Below are 19264 nucleotides of genomic sequence, written 5' to 3' on the forward strand. Positions count from 1 at the left end.
ATTTATTGATTTGATTTTATTAATTGAATTTATTTAATGGAATTAATTTAATTGAATTTACTAATTTACTAGAAGTGTACTAGGCATACATCTTTTTTTTAAATTTACTAGCACATGTATACTCCACTTTCTTTCTAGAACACATTTCAGATGCTCGGGAATAAAGTACATTTGGTGTTTCCTTCTGCTTCTATAGCAGCCTTCCATGAAATGGTACACTTTGGTAGGATGGGACTTTTTAAAGGCAAACAGTATCATAGATACTACTGGAGGAGGGATAAATAGGCAGGCTAAGGAACTTGTCATGTTTTATTTCACTGAGTTTCAATTCAATAAGTATGTAGTTTCTTCTGTGGAATAAAATAGACCTTTTTTGTTTGAAATCTCAGTTCAAAGCAATATTTTCAGTTAACTTGGAAACTCAGGTAGAATGTGAATAAAGGATCTGTTGGCACCACACATTTAAAGCAGGTCCGAGATGGTATTATTGGACAGCCTCTAAGCCAATTTCAGTTTCAACCCACATTCATTAATTGGTTACTGGGTATAGAGCACTTTTATTATTCAAACATGTCCAACTCTTTGTAGCCCTGTTTGGGGTTTTCTTTGCGAAGATAGTGAGGTGGTTTGCCACTTCCTTCTCCAGCTCATTTTACAGATGAGGAAACTGAGACAAACTGGGTTAAGTGACTTGTCCAGGATCACACAGCTAGTAAGCGTCTGAGGTCAGAGTTGAACTCAGAAAGATGAGAATTCTGGAGCTGACTCCAGATGTAGCATTCCATCCACTGTGCCATCTAACTGCTCCTGAGAACTAGGAGTATACAAAGTTTAGGTAAGACTCGGTTCCTGTCTTAAAGGAGTTATCATATGTAATAGCAACAAAAGGGGGCTATTCACCACCCAGAAATAGCCGAACCTTCATGTATTTGTTACCACCTCCACTCACTCTTGGTACAGACTGCTCAGTTACGGATAAAAATGAACCTGGTGAGGATGGCCAAATTGGTTGAGTAGGCTGAGAGATAAGATGACATGGCAGCCTATAACTGAGCATTAGTGCTAAATTATCCAATGAGGCAAAGAACCTTTCTCCATTACTTAGAAAAATGCCAAGGGAGCTCACAGGTCTTCTTGGAGGGTCTTTCCAAGTACTGAGCAAAAGGTAGAAGATACTGAGCATCCTCCTAATAGATGCATTCAGATGGCCCTGAGAATGCAGAGAGAAAATGGAAATCAGATGAAGAGATATTTGCAGTGATGTCCTATCTCTATTAGAAAAGTCCTTGACTCCTAATGTTTCAAAAGCAGAAAGCAAAGTTTTCTACTCAAAAATAAAAAGCAATTACTATTGTTATTTGGCCATAGTTGCTGTAGAGATGACAAAAATAATGGCTTGATCACAGTAAGCATATCAAGAAGAATTTGAAATCAACCAAGAGGACATGAGACATCAGATAAGACTGGATCTGGCTCTGTTCTCTTAAGAGATCCTGAACTCTCTGCAAAGATAGCTATGAATTAACCCCATGCTGAACTTGATCCATTAAGTGAAGACTCAGAGAAAGACCACCACTAATAACACAATTATTGAGAGATGACCTGACATTGGATACCAGACACCCAAGGAGATGAAACTAAGCGGGAAGTGAAGAATTATTAATCAGACTTGCAACATTTTTTCTGCCTTGCTCTAAAATTTACACAGTAGACCACTAGTTATCTGTGCTGTCCCACAAATAATCTCTATTCCTGATTTATAACAGATTTATACTACTTCTATTTGGATTTCTGTACTTCCCATGTGGTTTCTATGTTTAATATTGGGAAAGTGGAACCTGTTAATATTTGAAGAGTTGTCTGTTTTCATCTGAGGAAACCTGTATGGGGATGTGGAATTTTATGCACGTTTTGCATATTTGTCATAGTACAGTACCTTGGATACACTGTGATTTCATAGAGCTGGTGTTTAAACAGCTTCCATTTCTAAGCAAACTGCCTACAGATTGGTCTGTCATGGAGGGGCAGAGAGGGAAAAGGTGGGAGGGTTGAGGGTGGTGGTAGTGAGGGGGTAGGGGTGAGAAGATCATTGGTTCTAGTATAAGTACTGTCAGTACTTTAGGGCTGGAGCACTCTTGGCTGTGTTAGAAATACATATCTCATAGATATTACATGTCATACCATTATGTCTCAAAGTATATACCATTATGATTCTGACTGCAAGTGTAATTTTTAAGACAAAATGTTAACCCAGCTAATTTACTCTGGAGGAAAGGTAGAAATGATTCCTATCCCACCATTTGTAAAATTACCAGCTCTTTCCTTTCATTCTTTTTATTATGCTCATTTTATTTGTATTTAAATGAATTAGATAATCTAAGAACAAATGCACAGGTAAAAATTAATTACTTGATATTCATAAAGTCACCACATATCAAGCATAGCAGTAAAACAAACCAAAAATCTCCATGTATTTAACTTCTTTTTTTTTTTGCTTCTGTGATGTTTTTTAAAAAATATTGTAAAAGTAGTTCATAAGGTAATAACTTGAGATGATGGCTAGCTTCATTTAATGTCTTTTGAAACTTTCATGAACAATACAAGGATAATTGTTAAGAATATGTGCAAATAAATTGTTGTAACAGAAATAAAAGTTTTATGAATATACTTTTCAACTTAAAAAGGTGGGGCCACTATTGGTAAAGAATTGATTTGCACTGTCACTCTGGGATTTCAGAAACAGACAAAGGGCTTGATTTAAAGGAAAAGAGAGACATTCTATGTCCTTGAGCAAACTACTTAATCATCATTTTCGGTATGTATGAAGGAACCACACATGTACAATCCTTTACTAATAGGAAATATTTAATGAGAAAAATTAATAGTAATAGCTAGCAGTTATATATCGCTTTAAGGTTTGCAAAGCATTTTTTAAAATATTTGTTATATATGTTAACTCATTAGTTTCCTGTAACAACTCTGCAAGATAGGTGCTTTTAATATTCCCATTTTATAGATGAGGAAACTGAGAGAGTTAAGTGCTCAGGATCACACAGTTAGTATCTGAAAAAGGGTGTGAACCCAGGTCTTCCTGACTCCAAGTATTCACTAATATTTTACAGTCTAAAAACTTAGACTGCAGCAAGGTGGTTAAATGGTTAGAGCACTGGTCCTGGAGTCAAGAACTTATCCTTCTGAGTTCAAACCCAGTCCCAGACCCTGTCTGTGTGATCTTGAGCAAGTCACTTCACCCTGTTTGCCTCAGTTTTCTCATCTGTAAAGTGAACTGGAGAAGGAAATGGCAAACCACTCCACCTTTGCCAAGAAAACCCAAGTGAGATCATGAAGAGTTGGTTGGACATGACTGAAATAATGAAGTATCTAATTAATTCCTCGTAATGTCACTACATTTGTAACATGACTTGTTACTAAAATGGCATCTCTTTTCCCGTTACTGATGGTAATGCATTTACAAGAAGTAGCTGCTCATATGTCTGCAGCTGCTGCTTCTACATACCTAGAAGCGCCAAACTCCCTTGATTGGAGGGCCTACTCTGCAAGAAGAGAGAGAGAGAGAGAGAGAGGGAGGGAGGGAGGGAGGGAGGGAGAGAGAAGATGCTTTGGTGCCTTAATTCCAGTGGGAGTTTAATTTAATTAGTGTCTGATTTACACAGTTCACTTCTGACAGCTGTGTTTGTGGAGGATCCTCGGAAGCAAGAAATTATCATTCGTTGAAATCATCATCAAAGCTTATTTATCACCCTGCTACATCTTTTCAGCCTTCAGCATTTGGGATTTCTGTGTGTTTATGGAGCACTTCATCTAGGTTGTAGTAAATAATACTTGAGCGCATATACAAGGATTTGCCTAGAGTTCAGTGTAGGCTTGTTCCAGAGTCCTATTAGAATGCATCTGAAAATTAGAGGTTTGATCAAAGGACAGGTGGTTTTAGGAGTGCCCTGTAATGCTGAATTTTAAGGAAGTGTGAGGACGATGGGTTGCCACAGTAAGGGGCTCAAAACTTGCTTACTACCCTCTAAAACAGGAGCAATTGCAGCTGTCGTATGTGGACCTGAATGCATCTATTAGGAGGATGCCCCTGTATTTTCAGACCTGGACTGCAGGAATCAAACAGCTGATGTCACCTAGGTTTTGATTGGCTGCAAGGTTTTTAGCCCAATTTTCTATTCATTCATTCATTTATTCCACACGTATATTTTTTCTTATTTTTTTCCCACAAGATTTTGAGTTCCAAATTTTCTCCCCTTCTCTCCCCCTCTCCCTACCCCAATACAGCGTGCATTCTGATTACCCCTTCTCCCAATCTGCCGTCCCTTCTTTCACCCCACCCCTTCTCTTATCCCCTTCCCTTCTATTTTCCTTCCATACACATATATTAAACATGTGTTTGTTATATATAAGATGTTGAGCTAGGCACTTTGGTGTATACAAAATGAATTGCATAGAGAAATACCTTACAATCTAGTAGTATTCACAAAAAAACTATAATGCAAGGGAACATGTGTTGTGCCATAAGACAGGAAGAAGCAAAGTACTATGGAACTTTAGAGAAAGGTGGGATATTTGCTGGTGGGACAGTAAGAAAGGAGTCGTGCAGAAAGTGGAAGTTGAGTTAGGAGTTGAAGGATGAACAGGATTTTGACAAATAAGATATGAGTGGGGAGAGCATTTCAGAACGAGGGCATGTGATGAGCAAAGATGCAGAGGAAGGAAAATACAGATTTTTTTTGGAGTGGGGGTTTTTCTTTCTTTCTTTTTTTCGTCATAGAGGGTCTGAACCTGTGGCTTCATTGTGTTGGTTAATTCCCAGTATGCTAAAGTACAGGGTACATTAGTGAGAACTGTGTGAAATAAGGAACTGAAAACTAGCATGAAATCATATTGAGAAGAGTTTTGATTGTCAGAACTCTTGCCTTTCCCAACACCCATCCTACTTAAGAAACGAAATGTTGGGTTTGCCCTTGGATAACCTGCCACCGGATGGTGGAGAAAAGGGCTTATTTTAACTGTGGTTTCACGTTGCCAGAGAGGCAGGAAAATATTAATCCTTGAGGAGGCAGAGGGGGTCATTTGGCAAATAAGAGAGACTTGTGTGAGGGTAATTGAAGAGTATCATCACTGCTAAGCCCTCAAGGATGAAAGAGCTTTAACAATACCTGGCAAAACAATCTATGTAGTAATGTGAATTAAAAGTCATTTGCGTATGAAGATAGAAGGCAGATTCCTGTGTGTATTTGCCATGGAGCTTATCCAATTATCGCCTTGGGCTTCCTGAATTTCTATCCCACAGGTGAGAGTCTGGCTAACTTTGATGCTGGAAAGAACTCTCATTGATGTGCATAATCTCAAATGGAAGGCAGGGAGGAAATGTAAGGCTCACTTAAATTTTACTGGAATTTTTATTTTTTGCTGTACACTTGCTTTTTATGTGATCTTTAGCCCAGGCTTAAAAAAATAGTAGTTTAAATTCCCTGCTACGTGCCCCTTGGTGGTGACCCTGAACAAGCCAACTGAGCACAGCGGGCAAACAAGCCAGCCAGGTGAAAGTAGCATGGTTCCCTGAAGGCAGTATGTGCCAGTAAGTCACTAGGACCACCATCTTCCCTCATACCCTGATAGAGACAGCCCAGGATGCTGAACCCAAGAGCCTTGGGAATAGCAGTCTGCTTCAGCCACCAAACAGGCTTTTAGCACAGCTCCCACAGCCATCACTGAGGGAAGAAACCATCACGGGGAGGAATACACCTTCCTCATCCTCACCAGTCACAACCAACAGTCAGGTGGGCACAGGAGCGGTAGAGCGGCAGCACGTTCCTGATCCTTAGTCCTATTTACAGCCCTCATAGCTACTATCCAGGGAAACAAATCCTGTGGAAAAGGGGCTGGCTTTCTCACCAGCTGCTGTCTGATACCAATAAAACAAGCAAGCCAGCTTAGCTGAAGCAACTCATCCTGTGCCAGGAGAGTCAAACCACCATCACCACTTTCACCATCACCTCTGCTAAGAACCTGATGGAGACCTCAGCCCAGGACCCTGAACCCAGCAGCCTTAAAAATAGCAATGCTTTGGCTAATATGGAAACCTTTTGCATGAGTACACATGTATAATCTATTTCAAATTGCTTGCCTTCTCAAGAAGGAGGAGGAAGAGAATTTGGAACTCAAAATTTTTTTTAAAAAAGAATGTTAAATTTTTTGTTTACATGTAATTGAGAAAAAGTAAAAACTAAATAAACAAAAAAATTTTTTTAAATTAAAAAGAGAGAGAATAGCAATGCTTCCAGCCCAATATTCTCAAGCATCATCCTGGGAAGAACAGTCTGAAGTGGCTGCTGAGCAACAGTGCCTAAAGGTGCTTCAGCCATAGCTACTGAATTCCCAGAAAAGAAAGCTCTTTGCCACCAAAGTCCTTGGCACTATAGAATGGCTCAGCATCAGAAACTGGTATCATTTTATCAGTGGAAATGACATAGAAGAAGAGGTATTAACATCTGCTTTGCCTCTGCAATCTAAGGACCCCAGGGACTTGTTGCTGAAACCTTTCATAAGGGACATGTCCCCCATTATAATGTAAGTCCTTTAAGAGCAAAAACTGTCTTACTTTTCTATTTGTACTTCCAAAGTCTAGTATAGTTCTTTGTACATTTCAAGTGCTTAAAATATATTTTCTTCATCATTCATTAAGGGAAAGGGTAGAAAGCCTCAAAAAACAGTTTGGGATTCAGAATTTATCAGATGTTATTGGGACAAGAGATTTATTTGAGGGAAAATGTATCAATAAAATTCTCTCTGGGTGTGTATACATATGTACAGATTTATACATATATACATAAAAATGACTGCCTTTGTATAATGTCTTTCGAGATTTTTGTGAACAAGTCAAGGGTAATTTTTAAGAACCTGGGTGATTAAAATTGATGTAAATGAAATAAAAGTTTTATGAAAATAATAACTTGAGATATAGCCACTGTCTACTAATCCAGACACAATCTGATAGTATGAAATGCTATATAATTTATGGAGTAAATTGTCTCTCAAATTTATTTTCTAATTTATACATTTGTCCAGTCAATTTTCATTTATATCTGACTCTCTATGACCCCACTTGGGGTTTTCTTGGTAAAGATATTGGAGTGGTTTGCCATTTTCTTCTCCAGCTCATTCTACAGAAGAGGAAACTGAGGTAAACAGGGGTAAGTGACTTGCTACCAAGTGTCCAAGGCCAGATTTGAACCCATAAAGATGCATCTTCCTATCTCCAGGCCAGCACTCCATCGAAGATGCAGGAAGTCCCTGTTTTCCTATACACAAACCCTAATCAGTATTTCACCTGTTTCCCAAATCATAAGTGATCTAGTACAACTCAGTTCTTTACCAGTAGTAGCCCAATCCTTATCCCCTTCTGACAGAGAGAATTTACTCCATGAAGTATTACAGCATTTTGTATTAGCAAAATTGTTTCTGGATTAGCAGTCAGTAACTATGTCTCAAGTTACTATTTCCTCCAACCCCCATTGAACAGCTGGGAAAACACTAAGAGAAGTTAACCGGCATATCAATGGACTGGTTCTCAGGTAATACAAACATAACAGGGGCAGAGTTTTTGTATAACCAGATATCTGAAACTTAAACAACTTCAGCTTCATTGCCAGACCTTGTTCTTTCTTCTGCCATAACAAAGTTTTTAAATTCCCCCCGTTCCAGTCCAAATTCATAGTCCACTTTGTCCTAAATTGTCTCTCTTAATTAGTTATGCTGGATGAAAAGCTAAACATGATAGGCAGACCATCATGGATTTGATCTGGTTCATCAGAATATTTAAAGAAACTGAGACTCTACCAGGAAATATGAAAAAAAAATTTGCCCTTTAGACATATTAGTGAAGTCCTTTGATACATACACTGGCCTTACTCTGAATCATGGCAGCAAACAGAAAAGAAGCATAATCTTTACTTCCTGAAATATTTTTTTCACATCAGTAGTATTATTATAGTTTTTTTTGAGAGGGGGAGGAAATCACCTGATTCTCGAAAGGTCTTGATAAAGGTACTGAAAACACAGTTATCAGTTACATCCGCTTATCATGAAATATATGCCAGAGATAAGACAGTAGCTGCTTAGAAGGCTATAGGGGAGATAGAGAGTCCCAGTTCTGCCAGACCTTCATGAACAGAGTGTTTAGGGGACAGAGTTTCTCTGCTGGGTTATTGATCCACTAACAAAGTTTGGGCTAGGAACTGCTGAATCCAAGTTACTCAGGACATCTGAAATGCTATATATGGATACTAGGCCACTATAAAGCAGAGGAGGAAGAAGAAAAAGGAGGAAGAGAAGGAATTATTCCCTAAGGATAGGAATGTAAGACTCCAGCGGGGGTGGTGGATGATGCAATCTGGCCAGCCAAGACTCCTTCTTCCAAAGAAATAAGGGACACACAGGCAGGAATAGTTAGAAAGACGGATGAGTCTTTAAGTACAGCCACCTGGCAGAATCTTTGTTGAGTTTATTCCTGGTTACCCGGGGGATAAATCAATCAATCAATGAGCATTTATTTATTAAACACCATTCTGGGGTGTCAAGCATTGTGCTACTCTGCTGGGGATACAAAGAGAAAGAATGAAAAGAGTCCATGCCCTCAAGAAGTTTTTCTTGGTACACATGAAACAAGCTTCAGCTCCTTTGGCTCTTCTAAGTATAAAAATACAATTCCAATCATTGTGGTCACTTGGCACCAGCCTACAGCTGTGGGCAGAGTCCATTTCCCCAGAATTTATGTGGGTTCTACTTCATCCTTTAGAGATCAGAATGACAGATGAGGTTTTTGGGTGACTGGTAAAAGAAATTATCCTACGTGTGGCAATCACAAGGTTTGTATGTTATCAAGAAATGCTCTAATTAGATTGTAACAGAATAATGTCTATTTCTTGAGCTTCAAAAAGTGGGATCAAAGGGGATGTTTATAATTAAAAGATAACACTGAGGAAGGGCATTCATATGGGAGTCCAATGTATTTATAAATCACTTTCTGTGACCTGTACAGAGAAATATGTACATTTGACATAGTTTGAGATTTTAAAAATCTGTTTAGGGAAATGACCAAGTTTATTGGTAGAAGGATTCCTTTTAGCCCACATCTCATTTCAGTTCAGAGAATCTTACCCTTCTTTTCCTGAGTTTCCAAAGCACTCCTGGTTTCCTGGTTAGGCAAGATTCTGACTAAAGTCAAATAAACCCTTCGGAAGGGAGTAGACATAAAAAGTATTAAACATACTCTCTGCCTTAGTCAGGTTTACAATCTAGATGGGGACACACAATGTGCATACATAAATTGATATAAGAACAATCATTATATATCAGTACACTGATTATGAGTACAAGGGCTCTCTCAAACTTAATAGATTGAAAAAAATGAACAGAACTCTAGTTTCCTGATAATGTAAGTGTACTTGGAAAGTGGGCAGCTAGGTAGGTAGCTCAGTAGATAGAGTGCCAGGGCCTGGAGTCAGGAAGACTCACCTTCCCGAGATCAAATCTGGTCTCACACACTTACTAGCTGTGTGACCCTGGACAAATCACTTAACCCTGTTTGCCTTCATGTCCTCATCTGCAAAATGAGAAGAAAATGGCAAACCACTCCAGTATCTCTCCCAAAAAAACCTTAATGGGGTCACAAAGACTCAGATTCGACTGAAAACAACTGAACAAAAACTCGGAAAGTATTTACTAGTAGACTAGTAGACATAATTTTCTTAGTTCTGACTCTGTCTTGCTCTCCATCGCATTTTATAGTACTTAAAAACTGGATGAAAAATAAATCCTTTGTTGATTTAATAACTCACTTTTTTTGCCAGGGGTTGAGTGCATGGTTAAGAATTAGGTGGTTTTGAAAACAGAAAGACTCTGGGAAGAAGTCATCATGAGAGGAGCTCGCGGAGTCTCCGTCATGTCCCTCTCCTTAGCTTACTACACTGAGACTTTGAGGAATTTTCCCCTTGGATGAGATCTGGAACTCTCTCCTTTGGTTGAGCAAAGATATCTCACTCCCAATGGGAGACCTCTTTCACTATAATCTGGTATATATTCTCATATGTATACTTTGTCTGACTTCTGTTATGCTATTAATTTGGATAAATGGGTTTCTTTGCTTTAAAAAAGAGAGAGTTAGGTGGTTTAATTGAAGTGGATATTGTATATAAGTGTAGAGTTCAAAGGAACCCTACGGAACTCCAATGGCATGAATATTTTATTATTATTGTTGTTGTTGAATCGGTATAACCTTTGAATAGATAAAGGCCAGCCATGACACCATGATTTTCCTATCGCTCTCTTGGGGCTCTTCAGTTTTTGCTTGGATAAAAGTTATACCAATAGATTGAATACAGACATTCTTAGGGGATATATTCACTCCCATTTAACTGCTGGGAAAGTAACTGAAGGGATCTGAGTTTGGAGTGGATTTTATACACCTTCCTTCGCAGAGAGTTTTGAAAAACCCATGGTCCTCAGCTGAGAATGGAATTAAAAATTTAAGGCAGGGCCTGGACAAGATAATCTACTTTCACTTACCCATGTGTGGTGTTAATTAGCTTCATGACATTGCTTAGGTCCGTGAAGCTTCCTGGGTCTCAATTTCCTTAGCTATACAATGAGGAATTTGGATTAGGCAATCTCTGAAGTCCCTCTGATATTTTATAATCCTATGATCTAAACAGAGTCCCAGAGTACCATCAGAAAAATCCTTCCCATTTCCCATACAATAAGTTTTAGAAGACCACCTCACCACTGGAGTTGCCATTACTTTCTCCCATTATCTCCCCATCCCTGAAAGGGTCATAAATGTTTCTCTGATTATAATCTATAATGGCCTGATATTTGATCATGGGAACTAGAGAAGGCTTCAGGTCATTTGAGAGGCTTGTAGTTACTCCCTGGGGTTCTGTTGCTGTGGCAACTGATGATCAAGAAATCTGCTGCCTTCATGCCATGGACTGGATTCTGCTACTTTCCCCATATTTGTCAAGGTTCCCTAGGAGGTAAAGTCCACCATAGTCTTCTGTTCACTGGTGCCATACTGTTTACCATAGATATCCAAGCACTGCTTTTCATCAGCAACCTCTGTTGACTGGGCCTTTGAGTCATCTTCTTCAGGTGGCTTATCATTCTTCTGGTAGGTAATGAAACAAAGGAAAAGTTACTATCCAGCACTGCATTCCTCCTTGGTTCCTGACTCTCTTCTGAAGACTTTGTGAGATAATAATTTCTCAAATTCTTCCCCATCACCTTCCTTGCTTCCAATTATAATCCCTTAGATCTCCATCTACCTCAATGGAAAATGAAAAGGAAGTGGGAAAAGATATTCATTTATCCATGGTGGTGAGAGGAATTGAGAGAAAAAAAATATAGTTGTTGTGGAAGGTTAGAAAATTGTGGGGGGAAAAAGATAAGCCCCCAAATTCCTGCTGGTTTACTGGAATCAACAAAGCTTCTTATTGATCAAGATGTTGCCTACCTGATTTTGAGTTCTGTAGTATTCATTTAGCAAATACTGATATTTGGGTTCATCAAGTCCAAAGAAAGTGGCTACCTTCCCACCCAGGAAGTCACATGCTGCAAGAAAGCAGAACCAAACTCAGTAGAGTTAGCAGAATTCATAAGCAGGGAAGCTTTGAGTGTATGGGGCTGAGGCTCTGAAACTACATACAAGAGATGAACCAGTCTCTAGAGAAAAATGCTTCTCTAGAAAGGACTTGTGTGGTTTAACTGTTCTTAATCCTATAGTCATTCCAGTGTGTTCAGGGCTCAAAGGATCCTTCAGAGGTCATGTGGTTCATTCCTCCTCTATTTAGGTTGTTTTTTTAAGGTTATACTTAAAATATGTTTACACATATTTCCATATTAGTCATGTTGTGAACGAAGAATCAGAACAAAAGGGAAAAATCATGAGAAAGAAAAAACAACCAAAAAAGTGAAAATAGTACTCCATTTAAAGAGGGAATAAAGTGCTAGGCTTGGAGTCAGGAAGACCTGGATTTAAATCGTGCAGTGAATAGAGCACTGGGCCTGGAGTCAGGAAGATTCATCTCCGTGAATTCAAATTCAGCCTCAAACACTTACTAGCTGTGTGACCCTGGGCAAGTCACTTCACCCTGTTTTTCTCAGTTTCCTTATCTATAATATGAGTGGGAGAAAGGAAATGGCAGCCCATTCCAGTATCTTTGCCATGAAAACCCCAAATGGGGTCACAAAGGATCAGATACTACTGAACAACAAGCTGACACTTACAAGCTGTGTGACCCTAGGCAACTCACTTAGTCACAATTTCCCCATCTGTAAAATGGCGTTAAAAGTCCCATGCAGATTTAAATCTATGATCGTACATGATCCTAGATGCTGAAGAACAGGTGCCATTCTGCACTGATGCAAGGAGCTCCTCACCAGTAACTACATCCAAAAGGGGAAAAAAAGATGTTATGGATGTGAATAGTTAGATTACATCTAATAATAACACAAATTTATGTAGCATTTTAAGGCTTACACAGCACTTCCTATGCTTCAAGCTTGTGAAGTAGGTAGTAAATTACTTATTATCCTCATTGTCCATATGAGAAAACTGAGGCTTTGAGAGACTCTGTAACCTGACCACGGCCACATAGCTAGTAAAAATCTGAGGCAGGATTAAACCCAGGTCTCCTGATTCCAAATCCAGATCTCTTTTCACTACTCCATAGTACCTAAGATCAGATAGATATATCTGATAGATATACAGATATCTATAGATAGATAGATATTTTGTTCAATGAATAGTCAATTATCAAACATTTATTAATCACCTACTGTGTGCTAGGCGCTAGGGACACAGATATAAAAAAAATAAACAGTCCTTCCTGTAAAGCAGCTTACAGTCTATAATAACTATAATAATAAAGAACAAACTAATAGCTAACATTTATATAATGGCTGCCATGTACCAGGCACTGTGCTAAGTACTTTACAGATATCTCATTTAATACTTACAACATCCCTGGGAGGTAGCTACTCTTATTATCCCCATTTTACAGAGGAGGAAATTGAGGTTAAGTGACTTCCTCAGGATCACACAGTCAGTAAGTGTCTGAAGTTGGATTTGAATTCAGATCTTCTTGATTCTAAACCCAGGTTCTATCAACCTAGCTACCAAAAAAAATTTCAGAGAAGAAAATTCCTCCTTTTTACTCAATTATCCATTCTAGTGCTTAACAATACTCAGTAGCTCTTCATATGTGTAACCTAACTCTTCCTTGCAATAGTAAGTCACTTTCCTCTCCCTCTGTTCTCAATCAAGATGGAGAACAGCAAGATAGGATTGCTTACCCCTTTAATTTTTGATAAGCTTAAGGTCCAAGGTTTAAATTAAGAGGAAAGCAAAATAGAAAAGAGATACTGAGGTTTATCAAAATGGAACAATAATTTTAGGACTCCCAAAGAACAGTTTCACTTTATAATTTTAGGATCAAAGCTTCTCCTGAATAACACAATCATACCAGGTGATCCTGGTAGTATTTTATATGGCAGGTGTTTTGTTTATTTAACTAGATCATGAATTGCGATGGGCTGCACTTCCATCTGTTACTGATACCTACCAGTAAAGTGATATCTAGCCAAACAGCAGAAACGTAACAAATAAATAAATGCACAGTGGAAATTTTTAAGTGAAAGTGAGAAGTGTTTTATTTCACTTTCAGATTTTCTAAAGAAACTTCTCTCTCTCTCCCTCTACCACACACACACACACACACACACACACATTCTCTCTCCTGTCTCTGTATCTCTGTATCTCGGTCTCTGTCTCTCTGTCTGTCTGTCTCTCTCCTCTTTTCTCCTCTTTTCTCACTCTCCCCCCCATTCCATATTTTGAAGGCAAATCCAACTGAAGCTTACTGATTGTGATCGTTTTTAGGGGAAAAACAACACCAAGTAATGATCAAGTTATGGGTTATTTTGTCACAATTTGGTATATGTCAAAAAGAGAAAAATTCTCATCTTGAAGAGCTAAAATGAAGACACTTACTGGAAAATGTAGCACTTGTCATTCGCACAGCCCAAAATCTGAAGTATGGCCCCCATGGAAGTTTAGACTGAAAAGTAACAAAGTTGTAACAACGATTAACAGAAAGGCCTGAGGATGGCAGACAACTGTTTCACGTAGAGATTTCAAAGTGCTATACCACAATAACTAAAAAACATGTAGGATTTGAATTCAGCTTTGCTTAATCTTCGCTCCTTCTCCTACGTCCTAGTGCCTTTCTATAACCAGGGGTATTTCATAGTGAGCTGCTTTCACTTACCATTTTACAGATAAGAAAACTAAGCACCTGCACATGACTAAATGATCTTGCTCAAAGACACAGAGAAATGAATCTAGGCGATAGAGATTTTTGTAGTACAACTCCACTCATTTTATTTTTAGATGTTTCATTGATACTTTTTTTAAAAAAATAGCTTTTAATATCATGCCTTCCCCTACAACTCAGTGCTCCACTCATTAGGCAGGGATTAACTTTCTGTGTGTCATGCACCTCTTTGCAGACTGATGAAACTGGTGTAACCTTTCTCAGAATAATATTTTTAAATTATTGAAGGAAATGACACATTTCAATTAGAGTTTAGCAAAAATAAAGCTGTAATTTATTCTCATTCAGGCAGATCCCTTGAAATCTAGTCCATGGATCCTAGATTAAAAGTCAGAACATCAGAGCAAAGTCTTATGTGAGCTATTCTGGTGGAGTGATAAATCAGGAGAGAACTAAGTTCAAATCCTGCCTTTCACACTTACAAACAATGTGATGAGGGGCAAGTTATTTCACTTTCTGAACTCTAATTTCCTAATCTATAAAATGGGTGTAACACTGCTTACCTCACAGAGTTGATGTGAAGATAAAATGAGATAATATAGACAAAGCAATTTACAAACTATATAATGTGCTATCAAAAACCCAATATTCTTAGTAGAATTCTTTTCTGGCTAACTCCTCTTAATGGTTTGGCAAATGGCTACTTTCCCTTTACCTATGACCCATATGGATATACTCAACTTACAATAGCAAGTGTTGAAGAGTTCTTTAATTCTTCTTCCTCGTCTTCCTCTTCTTCTTCTGTGCTATATTCATGCATAGTGTCGCCATTTGCAAAGTGGATTATCCTTTTAGGGGTAGATCTTTTGGTAGTTTCTCTCTTCTCCAGTTCTGACTTTTGGAAACCATCCTCCTTCCCCATAAGAGAAACAACCACAAACAATGACAACAGACAAAGTGAAGAGATGTCAGAATCCTGTTAAATTTATCTACTCAGACCAACGATAAGAGGTATTTAACTCAGTGCCATGTACCAACAGGCTCTTCGTAAATATCAGTGCAAGACAAGTCTAGCCAAAAAAGCTAAAGACATGCATTACTTGATTGTGTAGTATGGTTCCGTCAATTCCAAGGAGAGTTAAGTTCAGTTCTGCTATAAAATGGAAGAGTCAGAAGGAGGTAAGTGGTTATTCTGGGCCACCCAAGCAATCCTTTAAGGGCCTCTTCTTTCCTTTCATTAATTTCAAAATGAATCTTTGATGAAGAGTGGTCTCTTTTCTTTGTAGCCATTACACTTTTAAGACTCGGTAGCAAATAATATGTCACAGGTTTTAGGACTACGTGGACACCACACAATCAGATCCATTCAAATGAGATCATGTTTATAAAGTACTTAGCACAGAGTCTGACACATAATAGGTGCCTAATAAATTTCCCACTTCCTGATGAACTAAGTCCTGTTCCTTTTGTAGCATTGAGTTTATGCCATTTTCACAAGTCTTTGTTAAAAGCTTAACAAAACTTCCTCCCTTTTTTCTTATTCCCTTTTGTCTCTCTGTCTCTCTGTGTCTCCCTTTTGTCTCACTCTTCTCTCTATCCTGTTCTCTCCTCTCTCTCTCTCTGTCTCTCTCTGTCACCCCTTCCTTCTTTTTTCTTATTCCCTTTTCTCTCTGTCTATCCCCTTCTCTGCCTCTCTCTGTCTCTGTCTCACTCTGTCTCTCTCTGTCCCTGTCTCTCTGTCTCCCTTTTCTCTCACTCTTCTCTTTCTCTCTGTGTCTTTCTTTCTCTGTCTCTCTCTCTCCTTCCTCCCTTTTATCTCATTCCCTTTTTTCTGTCACTCTGTCTATCCCCTTCTCTCTGTCTCTTTCTCTCTCTGTGTCTCCCTTTTCTCTCACTTCTCTGCCTATCCTGTTTTCTCTCTCTCTCTCTCCTTCTCTCTTTCTTTCTCTCTGAAGCCAGCTCAGACTGGTTTGGGCCAGTTTTAAAATGACCATTGTGAGCATTTACAGTTCAAACTACAAATCAGGGCTTGATTCATTGTTTTGTTGATTTCTGGACTTACTTAAGAAAGTGATTTTAAAAAAAAAAAGGAATGTTAATAATATATATTAAACAATATATATTTTTCCCTTTGAGCTGGTTCTTAAATATTTACCAGCACACAACTGCATACCTCACCCTGGTCTTAAAGTTCCTTTGGAACTGTTAGAATGAGAACATGCATGATATTTCCTACCCTATTTCAATGGGCATTAAAGGATCATAAAGCTGACAGAAGAAATTTGAGCAGGAATTTGTATGTATGTGTGTTGTGGTGAATGGTGGGAATTGGCCTACAATTTTTATCATAGAAAGTCAGTCAAATTTTAAAAAATTTGCTTTGATGATATTTAGCACTCACAAAATGCAAAATGTCACTGATTAATAATAAACATTGCATTTTGATGATGCTTCATAGCTTCTGAGATATTTTGTTATTATTTATGATTATGTTATCATCATAATATAATAATATTATAATTATCATTGATTCTTTGATCAATTCCATTATGTAGGCAGGGGATTATTTCTCCCATTATACAGCTAAACCTCAGTTTCTCTTGAGTCTCAGAGAGGTTGTGACTTGCTCAATGTCACAAAGTCAGAAAAAAAGGGCCAAAACTCAAGTCCCTTTATTTCCAGTTCCTGTGCTCTGGCGTCAAGCTCATTAGCTATTCCTTGAAGCTTTGTCTTCTATAATTCAGTAAGTATGCCACCTATTCATTTATCCAAGTCAACGACAAAAATGAGAAAACAGTGCAGAAATTTATCTACTATAAATTAATAAAGTCACAACCAGACCCATCCAAGAAATAACTATATAAATATGTTCATTTTTTGAAAGTACCACAAACTCTTTAAAAGCAACTCACCTGCAATATCTCTCTGGCATTTTCCATTTTTTCACGAAGTCATGTTTAGTATTGTAGGCTAGAATATTTTGGAGCTGGACCTTGCTTTTGGAGTAGATGACATGAAATAAACTAGACTCAGTTCATGTTGCAGGATTAAATGTGCTCTGACGTGGAACTTTTTCCTCTCATGCATGCATATTAAAAGGTTAGATCTGTTTGAGTTACAGGCAGGTCTTCTGTTTAAACAGTAAACACTCCTTTTTTTCCCCCTGTTTAAACATTCAACATTCCTTTTTTTTTACCCCCATTTCCTATCGGTTAACTAGGAGTAATTGGAACTGAAAGAGACTTGTAAATGGATATAATAATGTTGAAAGTTAAAACTTTCAAGGTAACTCTTCTATTATTCTTATTATCCTGTAAGATAGATACATAAGTGAATAGCTCTGTCAAAAAACATTTAAAAGTACAAGGTCTGAGTTAAGATTGAAATCCTAAAGTTCCAATGCAGTCAGTGCATGCTTCCCAAGACCATTTCCAAGCCAGTTTTTATTATATCAAGCCATTCACATCTAACAATTACAACTACTTCTAGGTGCAAAGGGCTGGGGACACTGTGCCCTCTCAATTAAGAGACCTGTCTCACCTCTGGATACCTGCATATGCTATAGAATATTGTCCCTAACATACCAGATTCAGTTCTGGAGGAGCCTGGCTCCAGTAAAAAGACTTAGACTCCTTTTCTCATTCTCTTTGATTTTTTACACTCCCTCCCTGGCACCTTAGGGAAAATTACTTATACTTTAGGTTTGGCTTATGTCTAGGATTTCTCCAAAGTAAGGGGGGGAAATTTAAACAAGCAGCCAGAACATAACTACTGTTATACTCTCCTGGGAAGTTAATATGTATAACTGTCAACTCATAAAGCATTTTGCAAAATAAATCTATATTTCTTAGTTCACATTGGTTCTGCAGGTCCAGATCCCCTCCAAGTCTGTCTTTTGGAAAGTAGGGTCAGGGATTGTTCGCCCATCATCAGTGTCCTTAATGCAGAAAATCCTCCTGTAAGTAAGTCAACTTTGATTAAGGTGCCTAGGATCTTTCTAACTTACACAACTTTCTCCAAAGTCAAACACATTCATTTCTGGATCCTTGATTGATCAACAATGATCAAAAAGGAAATATCAAATGGAAAAGGCAGCCAGAGATCCCAAGACCCAGGCTCAGCTTGCCTAGTGGACCACCTGCTCTAGGTGCCTCAAAGTGGGCAGTTGTCATGTTGGAGTTGGTATCAGAGAAGTTGAGAGCAAGAAAAAAAAGGGAGCATCATTCTTCTCCCCACTCTTCTAGACACTGACTCAGTCTTGATACAACCTAAAAACGAGAAGAGAGAGTCACTGCCTTTCAAAGATACACTCAGTTAGTGCCTTTTCTTGCTCAGTGGATAATAAAAGGGATGCCTCATCATTCCAAAGTGTCTAAGTCCTTCAGTGCTAAATTATTTCCCTGAAAGTGCCTAGGATGCAGGTTCAGTACTTTATAGGTTTACTCTAATCCAACTCCTGCTATATACATTTCCAGTTCTGATAATAAAGCTATTATTATATTATTAAAGATGGTATACAGTAGTACCATTGATTGGTTAAGGAAAAACTATCACTGAATAACCAAGTCATTTTTCAGTCCCTAATGGGGGGGGGGGGGGAAAGAATGTTTATTGTTGTTTAAAAATTAAATTAAGGGATTTGAAGGGAGTGGAAAGAAACATGAGAATCTCAGAATTTGTTTTGTATTTAAACTATGTTAAATGTTCTCCTGCCACCTAATGGGCCCCTTGGGAATGTACCAGAGCACAACTGTTACGCAGTACAAGAAATAGATTGTATAGGAAAGTTCTTACTACGGTGAATTTCCCACGTGTCATGTGACTTACATTTTTATCCAAAAAAGTTCTGCACTTGTTACCATTTGCCAAATTATTAAGGGGTCTGAAAACTTAACATTATTGCTTTTGAAATA

At 38.2% G+C, this 19264-nt stretch overlaps 1 protein-coding gene across 1 annotated transcript; it reads right to left on the reverse strand.

Annotated features, from left to right (window-relative positions):
* Window positions 1-11047: 11047 nt before the first annotated feature.
* Window positions 11048-17401, reverse strand: FAM177B (family with sequence similarity 177 member B). The gene is made up of 5 exons (XM_072647760.1): window positions 17264-17401; window positions 15097-15264; window positions 14069-14135; window positions 11531-11628; window positions 11048-11185 (listed from the first exon to the last, which is right to left on the reverse strand). The coding sequence occupies exons 1-5, from the start codon at window positions 17288-17290 to the stop codon at window positions 11048-11050; spliced, it is 498 nt and encodes a 165-aa protein (XP_072503861.1). The 5' UTR covers window positions 17291-17401.
* Between the last annotated feature and the right edge of the window lie 1863 nt (window positions 17402-19264).

The sequence above is a fragment of the Notamacropus eugenii genome, chromosome 2 (assembly GCF_028372415.1).
Source record: "Notamacropus eugenii isolate mMacEug1 chromosome 2, mMacEug1.pri_v2, whole genome shotgun sequence".
Classification (NCBI taxonomy): Eukaryota; Metazoa; Chordata; class Mammalia; order Diprotodontia; family Macropodidae; genus Notamacropus; species Notamacropus eugenii.